Below are 14,100 nucleotides of genomic sequence, written 5' to 3' on the forward strand. Positions count from 1 at the left end.
AAACCATATTTGATGTCACATTATAGCTTTGAGTCCTGGTAGAAATAAGCAGCAGTAAAAGGTGACTGCAGAAAGGAGGAAAAGCTGCTCAGATAAAAACTGAACAGGACAAGGCACAGACAGAAAATAAATGTTGGAGCAGACTGAGGCAGCTACAACACAAAACAAAAATGACCACAAACTCCCAGTGACAGCAATGTTTAAGATGTGAAACACAGGCAGCAACCATCAGCCAGGAGGAGGCTGATGCTCTGAATTGCAAAGATTTGTGCCAGGGGGTTGAGGAGTTTGGAGAACAGCCGGGAGAGGGCTGTCGTGTTCCATCAGCACACACAGCCCCAGCTCCCCGCTCCCATTACCTCTTGTCTTCCTCCAGAGGCTGAGATGTCATCCTAAAAACAAGAAAGGGTTTTAAATAAAACTCAAAACCCAATTAACACCCGGTCCCATCCACCCAGAGCATCAGTAGTTGTGTTGAAGTGTCCTATAGAACGTTCAGCAGTCCCAGCAGGGAAAAAAAAACAAAATCAAGAATCAGAAGTGAAGGTTCAGCTGTGGAAATTGGATTCAGCGCACATTAAAAAGGAGAAAATGGGTTGTGAAGTTGTTGTTTCTGCAGGAAAAGGGCTCTGATCTAATAAAGCACAGGCAGCATTCCCTGCATTAGTTCACAACAGCCTCCTGGACAGAAGAACCTTCCCTTCCCTCCTGAACTTTCCCCTTCCCCTCCTGAGCCTCCCCTTCCCCTCCTGAGCCTCCCAATCCCCTCCTGAACCTTCCCCTTCCCCTCCTGAACCTTCCCTTCCCCTCCTGAACCTTCCCCTTCCCCTCCTGAGCCTCCCCTTCCCCTCCTGAACCTCCCCTTCCCCTCCTGAACCTTCCCTTCCCCTCCTGAACCTTCCCAATCCCCTCCTGAACCTTCCCCTTCCCCTCCTGAACCTTCCCAATCCCCTCCTGAACCTTCCCCTTCCCCTCCTGAGCCTCCCCTTCCCCTCCTGAACCTCCCCTTCCCCTCCTGAGCCTCCCCTTCCCCTCCTGAACCTCCCCTTCCCCTCCTGAACCTTCCCTTCCCCTCCTGAACCTTCCCAATCCCCTCCTGAACCTTCCCAATCCCCTCCTGAACCTTCCCCTTCCCCTCCTGAGCCTCCCCTTCCCCTCCTGAACCTCCCCTTCCCCTCCTGAGCCTCCCCTTCCCCTCCTGAACCTCCCCTTCCCCTCCTGAACCTTCCCTTCCCCTCCTGAACCTTCCCAATCCCCTCCTGAACCTTCCCCTTCCCCTCCTGAACCTTCCCTTCCCCTCCTGAACCTTCCCTTCCCCTCCTGAGCCTCCCCTTCCCCTCCTGAACCTCCCCTTCCCCTCCTGAGCCTCCCCTTCCCCTCCTGAACCTTCCCCTTCCCCTCCTGAGCCTCCCCTTCCCCTCCTGAGCCTCCCCTTCCCTCCTGAACCTCCCCTTCCCCTCCTGAACCTTCCCAATCCCCTCCTGAACCTTCCCCTTCCCCTCCTGAGCCTCCCCTTCCCCTCCTGAACCTCCCCTTCCCCTCCTGAGCCTCCCCTTCCCCTCCTGAACCTTCCCCTTCCCCTCCTGAGCCTCCCCTTCCCCTCCTGAACCTCCCCTTCCCCTCCTGAACCTTCCCTTCCCCTCCTGAACCTTCCCAATCCCCTCCTGAACCTTCCCCTTCCCCTCCTGAACCTTCCCAATCCCCTCCTGAACCTTCCCCTTCCCCTCCTGAGCCTCCCCTTCCCCTCCTGAACCTCCCCTTCCCCTCCTGAGCCTCCCCTTCCCCTCCTGAACCTTCCCCTTCCCCTCCTGAACCTTCCCCTTCCCCTCCTGAACCTTCCCAATCCCCTCCTGAACCTTCCCCTTCCCCTCCTGAGCCTCCCCTTCCCCTCCTGAACCTCCCCTTCCCCTCCTGAGCCTCCCCTTCCCCTCCTGAACCTTCCCCTTCCCCTCCTGAACCTTCCCTTCCCCTCCTGAACCTTCCCTTCCCCTCCTGAGCCTCCCCTTCCCCTCCTGAGCCTCCCCTTCCCCTCCTGAACCTTCCCTTCCCCTCCTGAGCCTCCCCTTCCCCTCCTGAGCCTCCCCTTCCCTCCTGAACCTCCCCTTCCCCTCCTGAACCTTCCCAATCCCCTCCTGAACCTCGCCTTCCCCTCCTGAGCCTCCCCTTCCCCTCCTGAGCCTCCCCTTCCCCTCCTGAACCTTCCCTTCCCCTCCTGAACCTCCCCTTCCCCTCCTGAGCCTCCCCTTCCCCTCCTGAACCTTCCCTTCCCCTCCTGAGCCTCCCCTTCCCCTCCTGAACAACCTTCCCAATCCCCTCCTGAACAACCTTCCCAATCCCCTCCTGAACCTTCCCTTCCCCTCCTGAACCTCCCCTTCCCCTCCTGAGCCTTCCCTTCCCCTCCTGAACCTTCCCCTCTCCTCCTGAGCCTCCCCTTCCCCTCCTGAGCCTCCCCTTCCCCTCCTGAGCCTCCCCTTCCCCTCCTGAACAACCTTCCCTTCCCCTCCTGAGCCTCCCCTTCCCCTCCTGCCCCAGCCCTGGCTGCCACCACCCCCACAAACACTCAGGGCAGCAATCTGCACACAGTGACACCAAACCCCACTCCCCAGTTCCTCCATCCCGCTTTTCCCAGCACCTTTAAGGTTATTTTTCCCCCCCCAGGCTCCTGTTTGGTGTCACTTACAGGACCTCCTCGATTTTGGCCAGGATCTGCTCGGCACAGCTCCTCTCCTTCTCCACGGCGTTGCGGTCGCGGAGCCGCTCTGCGTCCAGCCTGCTCAGCTCCCCCTCGGCCAGGGTCAGCCCCATGCTCCTCTTCTGCCTGCAGGAGGGCACAGGGAGCATCACCTGCAGCTGGGCATTGCCCTGGGGCACTCGGGCTGCATCACAGAGGGGTTCTGGGGGTGTTTTGTGGGGTTTTTAGGTATGAAAAAGTCCAGCGCTGAGCTTGGCATGGAGCTCAGCACTCCACACGAGAAAGCAAATTAATTATCAACGTCTACTCCATTCTGTGAGAGCTCACAGAGCTCACAGAATGACCAGGTTGGAAGAGACCTCAAAGACCATCGAGTCCAACCCAGCCCCAACAGCTCAACTCAACCCTGGCACCAGTGCCACAGCCAGGCTTTGTCAAACACACCCAGGGATGGGGACTGCACCACCGTGGGCACCTCCATCATCTCCCTGGGCAGAACAGCCTTTCTGTAAAGACCACCCTCTATCACCCTTCCTGTGAAAAACTTCTCCCTAATATCCAACCTAAATTTCCCTTGGCCCAGCCTGAGCTCTGTAAAGGGGATCATTCCCTGCCCAAAGGAAAACAGGGACAGGGGGGAAAAAAAAAGATAAAAGCTGATTGTAAACACAATCAGGAAGAGAGATTTATACAAAAAAACCTAAGAAAAAATACTCTGACATTTCCTGACACAGCTTCCAGGAATGAAGAATCCAAGCTCTAGGATTGCAACTGATGATTTCATTTAAGGACTGGCCACAAGGTGTATTCCTGGTATGTTCCTATCCAATCCAAGAGGATTTCCCTGTGCTGGAACAATGACTGAAATCAAATATGAATGAAAAGGAAACTCCACAGAGAGCTTGTGGTACCTGAAATCTTCCAGGTTCCTCTGAACCTCTGGGCAGACTTTATCCTGCATGGTCTGGATGAACTGGCGGTGCAGCTCCTCAGGGAGGAGCTCTGGCCTTCTCCTGTCTGGGAGGCAGAAAATTCACCAGTGACTCCTCTGGGAACAGCCCCCACCTCCAATAAATGACCTCAATAAAGTCACTGCCCTGAATTAACCCACCCTCTGCCCTCTACTCCCACCCTACCTAATTCCAAGGAGATTTCCTCTGGAACTGGGACTTTCAGGTTCTGCAAAAGGAAAGAAAGGATGGGAGAACCCACAGAGAAACCAGCACCCCAACAGAACAAGCAAATCACTCCAGGAAATTCCCTCAAAATCCAAAATCTGAGCACCTGAGCAAACCATGCATTGCTGCTTTGGAAGAGGAGGCTCCATGAATATATTATCATCCAGAGGATTATTTAGGATGGATGAACATTTGGCACATAAAGCTCTGCTGCAGTTGCTGGGAGTTTAATTCATGACAGCAAAGAATTTTCTCAGCTTTCCAACTGAGACATAAAATTTCCCAATCCTTGCAACAGCCACATCAATACCCACAGCAATTATTAACTAAAAGGCAACACAGAAGAGGCAGAACTTGCTGAATTAAATTATTCCTCCTATCAACAGCAAATCCCCTGGGATTCATTCTGTTACCAGGCACCTGAGGCCATCTATTCCCTGGTAACATTTCAACAAAAGTACTTCAAATTTTTATTATATTTTTACATTTTATGAAGTTATTTATTAAACATTACTCTGATTTTGATTTTTAAAACTGTTTCTTTTGGAGGGCTTTAACCCCCTTACTTTTTCACAGTTGAGGTGAGTGGAGAAAGGTGAAAGTCAACTTGCTAGATGGGTAAAAATGAGGAAAATAAAAGGAACCTACTGCAGCTCTGTCCAGGAAAAACTGGTAAAACTCCAGGAAAACACGCCGGGTCTCTTTGGAGTTGGTCTGCTTGTACAGGTCTGTGTAAAGGTAGCACAGCTGTGGGGAAAAGGAGGGCAGGAAATGAGGTGAAAACCATGAGAACCCCAAGTTTTCTTTGCAGTGTTTGAAGGAATTCAGCAGGGCTGGGTTGAAGCTTTCCCAGCTCCTCAGGGAGGTGCCCTGGCATTGGGGGCAGAGGGAAGGGGCTGGCAGAGGAGCAAAAGAGCTCAAAGCTTCCCTGCAGACAACTGATCCCTCACCTTGGGGTGGAATGAGAGGCTTTCAGGAGATTAATAATTATTTGCAAGCAGCCAAACAAAAAGGGAACTTGTATTTTTGTGTTTCTCCCTTTATCTGAGGAGATAAATGAGGATTTTTCACCCCCAGGCCTGCAGAGAGTCTGCATTTCCTTCCTTGCAGCGAGTGCTGCACAAGATCTGGTAAATCCTGGTGAAGAGCCCCAAATGTGAGGCAGGGAAACAATTCCAGAGCTGCTCACCAGTGCTGCAGGATCAAACTGGGACACCACGTGGTGCAGGAGGACAGCCAGGTGAGCCGGGCGGGATTTCAGGAGCTCGATGTTCTGGAAGCAGCTGCACTGCCCATTGATCTGCAGGGCACAGGGAATTACAGCTGGATTATTCAGGAAGAGCAGAAAGGACAGCTAAAATAATTCAGAGTGAATATGTGGTGGCTGTGCTGCTCTGACAAGAATTCAGGATTTAATAAAAACTAAAGAAGGTGAAATAAATGATAAATACATTTATAATTAATTATAAAATTGTATCTATTTTAAAAAAATAATAAATTGAGGTTTGGAGAAGAAAGAAAAATAACAGACTCAAAGATGGATATTGTCATAAACTCCCCAAATATTTCTATTTGGAAAGACCAGCAACAACAGGAATTCCCAAATTCTTATTTCACCATGCAAGGAGCACTCAGCAGTTTAGGAACAGGGGAAGGGAATTCTGCTTGGTGGAGGGAAAAAAGGCCAAAAGTCATCCCCACCTGTCGGAGTTCAGGACACCCCTCTGGCTGTCCTGGAGTGCCAGGACCCTGCCAGGGGGCTCAGAGACCCTGGCACAGAGCCCAAGACCCCCGTGACTTTGATTGTGACCATGGAGAAAGTTACCAACCTTAGATGAGGATCTGCAAGCCACGGAAGTCTCAGTAGAATGACAGTTAGTTTGTCATGGGGTGAAAAATTGATTTTTGGGGGTTTTAGAATGGGGGTTCAGGGGGCAAGATGGAGGAATCTGGGTGTGTTCAGCCTTTCTCCTTCTTCTTCTTGGCCTCCATCTCCTGCTGTGATGGTGGCACTTTGGATGGGTTTAGAGCAGAAGCTCAGTGTCTAACACAGGTGATGGGGATTGGGAAGTTATGGTGAATAATGCACACAGAGTTTTTGGTATAAAAGATAACACCAGAGTGCCTCTGTCTGACCTGCTGAATGGACCTCGGCTGGCCAGAGAAAGAATTTTATAGATAAGAAACAATAAACAACTTTGAGAATGAGAACTGGAGAGTTCTGACCTCTCCTTTGACTGCCAGGCTGGAAAAAGAGACTTTGTGACCCACCTGGGGGTCACTGTGAGCAGCAAAGCCCCGAGCCTCACCTGCTCCTGCTCCGTGTCAAAATCATCATCCTCTGCCCCAATGATCTGAGTCCCCACTCGGGACAGGGGACTTCCAACACTGCACTGGGAGTCCTGGGGGAGAGAAGGAGAAAAGCACAACCTTGGGATTGTCCCTCACAGGGAAAGCTGGAGACGTTCTGATCATTTTAACTCTGCAAAAACTCCACCTTGGATGGCCCTGCCAGGATCCAAACATTCCCAAACCCCAAATCAGGGGCAGGCAGGGGCACAGCTGGCACGTGCCCAGTGCCACCCCTGCACAGAGGGGGAATGTGGCTTTGGGAGGAGGGCAAGGGGTCATGCCAAGGGTGAGGATGTGTTCAGACAGCTCTGCACGTCCTGCTGAGCTCCACGTGCAGCCCTGAAAAAATACTTCACAGCACTCCACATGAGAAAGGAAATTAATTATCAACTTCTACTCCATTCTGTGAGAGTGAATATCCCAAAAAAAAAGGGCTGGACTCAAGGATAAACCACGTGCAGCATGTCCTTGTTGCAGGCCCAGCTGTTTCACTGCTGGTCAGGTATTTCTCACCTCTAAATGGCCCTGCTCTTAAGCTCCAGAAACATTTACTCAGCTAATTAACTTTCCCTGCACCACTCTAATTGCACTTTATTCTCTAAAGCAAAGTTCAGGCATGCTCCATTTAGAAAGTGGGGGAAAGCAGCAAGATTTTAAGGGGCTGTGGGAGGAGGTGCTGCTGTGACACCTGATGCTTTGTACTCACAGTGTCTTGAAGCTCAGCCTTTTCTGGGCTCTCATCTGGATAAATCCTCTCCTTCAGGCCACTGCGAGGGCTCTGGGAAAGAGGGAAGTTCAGTTCTGTAAGTACCAGCAGATCCAGGGAAGGGAGAACTGCACTGGGCAGTCTGTCAGCCACAACAGCCAAAAACTTCTCCTTTCTCACAGGAAAAGGAGGTGTGAAAACCCAGAGTAAAATCTGTGTCCTACATGCACAGTAAAACAAAAAAACCCAAAACTCAAGCGAATGCAGAAGTTTGGGTCAGAAATCTGGTGACAGTGAGCAAGAGCAGAGCTGTAAAATCCCCAGCCCTTGGCTTTCTCCTTGCTCTCTCCACCTTTTCTCACAGCTCAGCTCTCTCCTCCCACCTCCAGCAATCCTCTTGCTGAGGAAGCCCAGCAGAGCCTTATTTGCAAAACCCACGTGCTGCTGGCTCATCTGCAGTGTGCCCAGAGGTTTTCCCAGCCAGGCCACTGCTCAGGCTGCTGCTTTCCAGCCTGGCTTTTCCCAGCTGCAGAACTCTTTCCACTTCCAAAGGTTTCTTTCACCCCTGATCCTTAAGTTTCTCAGAGCTGGATGGAAAAGCTGGAATGTTTGGTGTGCCAAGCACCTGCACTGATCCAATACCATCCCAAAACTGACAGCATGATGATTATTAGGAAGATAATGATGAATGTTGTTGTTGCATTTATTAAACACAAAGACTGAGTGGGATCTGGTCAGATTTGCAATGTTCCAAAACAGAGTTGTGGATGCCTCCATCTCACCCACCTCCCTTTCACTTCCAGCTGCTGGGACAAATTTAGCTCCCACATCCTTAAGTTAATCAACACACTTCAGCCAAATCCAAGCAGAGAGTCTCAACTGCCCTGCACTAATCAGATGGTGACTTAATTAACACACAGACTGGTAACTCCTGAGTGAACACCAAGAGCCTTTGCTGGAGGCAGGAACTGAAGCTGGGTTGGTGGAGGGAAGGCTCTCCCCCACTCTCAGGGCAAGCTGGACCTGAGTCACTGCTGCAGTTGGAATATTCCCTTCAAAGCTGCTCTAAGTGGCAAATGAGTTTAGAGGAACATGCTGGCATCCATCTTTGTCTGGTTACAGGGATTAATGCCAGGACAATCTAACCCTGGATAAAACCCCCAAATTTATTCTCTCCAACTCTCTAACACCAACAGTCCAACAGAACAGGGAATTTTTTTCCCTATGAAAATCTTTTCCCTAGGAAAAGGTTTTGGTGGGCACTGAGGAGCCTCTTCCAGTAATGACACACACAGAGAATCTGCCAGGAAACCCAAATGCAAGAGGGAGAGAAGCAAAGCCCTGGGGCTGCCCCAGACTCACATCAGCAATGTCACTGTTGGGCCTGGAGGGGCTGTCACCACTGAAATCCAGTTTGCTGCCACTGTCCCCACTCTCTGCCTCTCCCTCGCTGATCTGCAGCGACTCTGACACAGACCTGGAGGACAGGACTCCATCCTGCAAAGATGAAAGCAGAATATTTCAAGAGATCATCCTGAAAAATGAACTCCTTCAAAAGCCAGGCCAGCCCACATTACTCATAAACCCTTAATTTACCTAGAAAAGGCTGCAGTGCTTTTCTAAGAGAAAACAACCACACCAAATTTTCAGCTCTTTTAAGACAGGGGAAAAGGGAAAAATGACACAGCCTAAATTCTTTTTTTTTTTTTTTTTTAAAGTGAAAACAAAATTGTTTCAAAAGCTTCCAAGAATGACTTCATGGGTGTATTTTAAGTTGCACTGACAGATAATAAACACATCATTGCTTGCACTTGTTCTTAAAAGCAGGATTTCAGAGATGAGAGCCCACTGCAAAATGTGCTCCACATCCTGATTAAGATGACAGTGCCAACTTCAAATCCCAGCTGCAGAGGGAGCAGCCTGCCTGACCCAGCAACTGCAGCTTGCCCAGGGAGCCCTGGGAAGGCTGGGCTGGAGCAGAGGCTGGGCAGAGCTAAAGAACAAAGCAGGGATTTACTGAAAGGATCTCCTCCATGGATGCACCTTGGGCAGCACCAGAGCCCAGCCAGGGCTGCACCCAAGATGAACCAAAATGGTCCCAGAATGAACCCAAGATGGACCAAAATGGTCCCAAAATGAACCCAAGATGGACCAAAATGGTCCCAAAATGAACCCAAGATGGACCAAAATGGTCCCAAAATGGTCCCAAAATGAACCCAAGGTGAACCAAAATGGTCCCAAAATGAACCCAAGGTGAACCAAAATGGCCCCAAAATGACCCCAAGATGAACCAAAATGGCCCCAAAATGACCCCAGGATGAACCAAAATGGCCCCAAAATGAACCCAAGATGAACCAAAATGGTCCCAAAATGAACCCAAGATGACCCAAAATGGCCCCAAAATGCACGAGCGCTCCCGGGGTCTCTCCCTGGGATCAGCTCTGCTCCATTTGCACCTTGCAGTTCATTGTCCCATCCCAGCTTTAGCCCAGCCAGTCCCACCCTTGTTTTTCTCTCTCCAGCCCACGGGGTTTGTGCTCCTGGGCTGAGATTTGGATCATTTGTCCTTGGTGCCCAGCTGGAGCAGGAATTGTTTTGTCTCCCTGCTCTGTGCACAGAGCTCACCATCCCCTGATGTGAGCCCAGACCCTCACACTAAAGCAGCACAGAATTTGAAAATTATGAAAGCTAAACCTGAGGCATCACCCAGAGCACCATGAGCCCCCTGGGCTCTGCCTGGAGCACTCCCCAGGGCAGGCTGGGCCCGTGTTACCTGAGTGCAGCCCGTGGCCTTGGACAGCTGCTCCTGCAGCTGAGGAATGTGTTTCTTTGCCTCCTGGATCTCCTTGAGCAGGCGGGTGGAGGGGGTCCGGCTGTACTCCTCCTGCAGGACCTGCAAAGGAATTGTTTGTGTCTTTTAAATCAACACCTGCACACCCAAGGAGCTGCTACAGAGGCTGTTTCACACAGCTCTGCTAATTAATTAAATTAACGAGCTCTCTTTGCATCACTTCCCCCAGCTCTCTCCAGCCTGCACAGCCCCAGTACCTGCAGCCTCTCCTGCTCCTTCTGGAGCATCTTCCTCAGAATCTCCACCTTCTGGTTGTGGACAATGTTATTCTCCTCCTAGGAAGTACAGAGAGATTAAGGTTGGGTTTGTTGGGCAGAAAAGTAAAATGGAAATGCACATTTTTCACCTACTTCCTACAAACAGGCTCTGAAAAGCCCAGTGAGAAGCAATTCAAATTTGCAACCCTATCCTGTGTATTCTTTCTTAATTTTGATCAGCTTTAACACTATAAAAACCTGAATTCCTATTATCTCAGATAGAACTGCATCTTTTTACTTGCAAAATGCATTTTCATAAGTGAATAAATACCCAGAGACAGGACAACAGGAATCCCATTCCCAAATTCTTATTTCACCATACAAGGAGCACTCGGCAGTTTAGGAACAGGGGAAGAGAATTCTGCTTGGTGGGGGTGGAAAAAGGCCAAAAGTCATCCCCACCTGCTCCTGCTCATGTCAAATTCACCATCCTCTGCTCCAGTGATCTGAGTCCCCACTTGGGACAGGGGACTTCCAACACTGCACTGGGCAATATCCCAATGCCAATTTGAAGTGCAAAAGAAAAATAAAAGAAATTCAGGCCCAAACCACCCGAGGCCATTTCTCCTTCTGGGAGGAGAGCTCCAAACCTTACCCCCATGAGCACTGGGCTGGTGATCCTTTCTGCATTCCCTGACGTGCCAGGCGAGTGGGGGGATGCCATGATGGGAGACATATGCCCAAAAGCTGCCAGATCCACGTCAGAATCCGCCAGGGGAATCTGGGGCGACCCTGGAGGGCGCCCCTGGACAGTGAGAGCTACATAGGAGCCCGCTGTGGGGACACAAGGACAGGGACAGGTCACACACACATGGGGACATTGCCTCTCTCATCTCCCTCACCCTGGAGACACAACTCACACCATTCCTCCTCCAAACTGAGCCTGAGAGCACTGCCTGCTTCAGAAATCTCTTTAAATTCCAGATATTCCCAAAACTTCCATGAGAATCAGCCCTTATTAAAGCAAGCAATGCAATTCCCAGCCCAGCAGGTCACATTGGCAGTGCACACACACAAAATAAACCACCAGCACCTCCTTCCTCGTGGAAGAAAACCTACCAGGAAGGTGTTTCCTGGAGTGCTGTGGAGGCATCACACAGAAATGCAAACTAAGTGCTGCCCAGCTGGGGTGTTTAGGGTGGAAATATCTCCTTCCTCGTGGAAGAAAACCCACCAGGAAGGTGTTTCCTGGAGTCAGGCATCACACAGCAGTGCACACTGAGTGCTGCCCAGCTGGGGTGTTTAGGGTGGAAATAAAGCACCCAGGCAAGGCTTGGGGGCAATTCAAACATTAAGCTCAGGAGAAGCTACAGGAGAATGCATCAGCTTAAATTCAGGATGTCAAAACCATTTCAATTTCACTTCCCTGTTTCACACACTCCTTGATCTCTCAGCACTGGCCTCACCCCTGGCAGGGCCCTTGAAGTGATGCCTGTCCCACTCTAAAGGTGACAGAAGAGCCACCTGCCTTTACTTACACCTGATCAGCTTGACCACCTCCAAATGGTTCGAGTGTGTTACCAGAGTCCCGTTCACCTGGCAGAGGGGAGAGAAAATTCAGGGTTTGGCTCCTGGTTTCCAAGCAATTCCTCACATTCCACAAGAACAGCAGCATCTTCTCCTCCCCCATCTCCATTACTGCCTCTTTCAAGGCATTACCAGATAAATTATTTATCCTTCTAACAGTTTATCTCAGTGAGCAGAGCTCTGCAAAAAGAAAACTGTGCACACACCAGAAGAGCTCAAGCAGGCAGACAAACAAAAAAAGGGCAATCCATCTCTGCCTGGGCAGAAAAGCAACAGGGCAGCTAATTTAATTCATTAATTTCAATGCCTGGTTGAAATCCCAGCTCCATCTGTGTCAGGAGCTGCTGCAGCATTTTGCAGCAATAGTTTACAGAGTGTTTTAAGTCACTGACTTGATTTCTTACTTGCTTGGGACTAAAAAAGAACATGGATGTGGGAGCAGTTCGGGGGAAAACAACAATTCAGGCAGGCTGTTTATTTACAGATCATTATTAACAACTCTGCTTTCCTCCCCTTCCCTGCCATTTCTGGGTTTATTGTATTTGTGATACTTGAGCCTGGCAGGATGCAGAATTTGTCCATAAAATTGTCAAATGAGGATCTGGAGCAGAGTCAGAACACTGAAGCTGAGACCATTCCTAATGCAAACACCACAGCAGACATATCAATGGTTTGGTTTTTTGCAGAGAAAGAGCTCATTTAAGACAAAGGACCCATTTCTCTCCCCATTTCCATGTCCTTACCTTGATAATTCTATCACCTGTCTGCACTCCAGCCCGCATGGCTGCTCCATCTGCAGAGGCAAGAAATCACTCAGTTCCCCTTTCAATACAATCATTTACAGCAAAAATGGTTTTATGACTTCTGTAAAACATGCAAAATACTGTAAAACATGCAAAATACTCCTGCACTCAGCCAAGCTTCCTCTCTCAGTAAAATCCCTGGGTCTAGAGCAGTTTTGCTTTCACCTGGCACTGGATACACCAGGACATGATCCCACCACATCCCACAGAGTCATTTCCTCCCCTGGGATGCTCCAAACCCAGCAGATCCCAGAATGAACCAGGCTGGAGAAGACCTCTGAGATCACCACAGAATGACCAAAGAGGTCAGCTCCAAACCCAGCAGATCCCAGAATGAACCAGGCTGGAGAAGACCTCTGAGATCACCACAGAATGACCAAAGAGGTCAGCTCCAAACCCAGCAGATCCCAGAATGAACCAGGCTGGAGAAGACCTCTGAGATCACCACAGAATGACCAAAGAGGTCAGCTCCAAACCCAGCAGATCCCAGAATGAACCAGGCTGGAGAAGACCTCTGAGATCACCAAGTCCACCCTGTGACCTGACACCTCCTCATCACCTAAACCCTGGCATGAGTGCCACGTCCAGTCCTGTTTTAAACACCTCCAGGGATGGTGACTCCACCACCTCCCTGGGCAGGTGATTCCAGTGCCCAATCCCTCTTTCAGTGAAGAATTTTCCCAACCTAAACTTCCTCTGGCACAGCTTAGGGCTGTGTCCTCTCGTTCTCTCAGTGGCTGAAGGTCCAGAGGAATAAATTCACAGCTCAACCCTGACCTTGCACATCCCTTCCCAAGCTGTAGCCACCCCACCTGGCAGGAGTCTGGGAGCTTTCTGCTCCAGCTCACAGCCATTTCCAGGATGCCCTGGCAGGTCTGGGGCTGCTCTCACCTTCCTTGACAGACTGCACGAAGACGGGGTTGTCCCCGCTGACCGTCAGCCCGAAGCCGTTCTCATCCCGCTGGATCACCACACACCTCTGCACCAGGCCTGGGGACACAGGGGCACCACAGGGAGGGCAACACACAGAGACACAAGCCAGGCATCAGTCCAAAACCTTATCCTCCCAGATAATCACCCAGTGCTCAAAGGAACGGGGACAACACGGCACAGAGGAGAGACAGGAACAGGGCAGCAGTCCAGAAATGGAGAGGGATGTCAAGACAGGTCAAGCTTATTGCTCCAGCTACACAAAACAGAGATGCAGACAGCTCTGGCACATCAGACACAACCTGAGGGAAAAGCAGCTTTTAAAGAAGAGCAGCAGTACCCACACCAACGAGCAGGATTTCTTTTGTCTGCATTAATAGCTCAGGAACACCTCACAGGTTCTACTGGCTGCTCTAGAACAGAAGCACAAATCCCTCAGAGTAATATGAGAGGGGTTGGGCTAAAACAGATTTATTGATCAGAAGTTCTCCCAGTTCTCAGCCAAAATCTCCTCCTGGGGCACCTTCTGCTCCAGGTGAAATGCTGCACAGAGCCAGAACAGCAGAGGTGAAGAAATACAAGCCACATTAACTGTCCTGAACAGGATTTCTGGAATAAAGACCAGTCCAGGGCCAAAATCCCAGGAGATGAGTTTGAATGTGCCCCTCCTTTAATGGGCTGTGAGACATCAAAGACAACTTGTTTTGTTTCCTGGTATACTCAGCATAATGGGAACACAAATGCAGAGATAAATTCATTTAGGAGGTGCAGCATTTGGACCAGGTGGGATGCTGGGGATGTCTT

General features: G+C 50.3%; 1 protein-coding gene across 2 annotated transcripts in view; it reads right to left on the bottom strand.

Moving 5' to 3' along the window:
• Nucleotides 1–14,100, bottom strand: part of ARHGEF12 (Rho guanine nucleotide exchange factor 12) — a 96,988-nt gene that overhangs the window by 30,585 nt on the left and 52,303 nt on the right. For both annotated transcript variants that reach the window (XM_059867369.1, XM_059867368.1), the window contains 15 exons: nucleotides 13,258–13,356; nucleotides 12,307–12,356; nucleotides 11,515–11,572; nucleotides 10,632–10,810; nucleotides 9,977–10,054; nucleotides 9,702–9,821; nucleotides 8,291–8,425; nucleotides 6,929–7,000; nucleotides 6,180–6,272; nucleotides 5,060–5,170; nucleotides 4,519–4,617; nucleotides 3,829–3,871; nucleotides 3,604–3,709; nucleotides 2,681–2,818; nucleotides 360–392 (listed from right to left, as the gene is read on the bottom strand). In XM_059867369.1, the coding sequence (XP_059723352.1) occupies nucleotides 360–392; nucleotides 2,681–2,818; nucleotides 3,604–3,709; nucleotides 3,829–3,871; nucleotides 4,519–4,617; nucleotides 5,060–5,170; nucleotides 6,180–6,272; nucleotides 6,929–7,000; nucleotides 8,291–8,425; nucleotides 9,702–9,821; nucleotides 9,977–10,054; nucleotides 10,632–10,810; nucleotides 11,515–11,572; nucleotides 12,307–12,356; nucleotides 13,258–13,356 (1,414 nt within the window). The remainder of the gene's footprint in view (nucleotides 1–359; nucleotides 393–2,680; nucleotides 2,819–3,603; nucleotides 3,710–3,828; nucleotides 3,872–4,518; nucleotides 4,618–5,059; nucleotides 5,171–6,179; nucleotides 6,273–6,928; nucleotides 7,001–8,290; nucleotides 8,426–9,701; nucleotides 9,822–9,976; nucleotides 10,055–10,631; nucleotides 10,811–11,514; nucleotides 11,573–12,306; nucleotides 12,357–13,257; nucleotides 13,357–14,100) is intronic.

This window comes from Haemorhous mexicanus, chromosome 24, assembly GCF_027477595.1.
Source record: "Haemorhous mexicanus isolate bHaeMex1 chromosome 24, bHaeMex1.pri, whole genome shotgun sequence".
NCBI lineage: Eukaryota > Metazoa > Chordata > Aves > Passeriformes > Fringillidae > Haemorhous > Haemorhous mexicanus.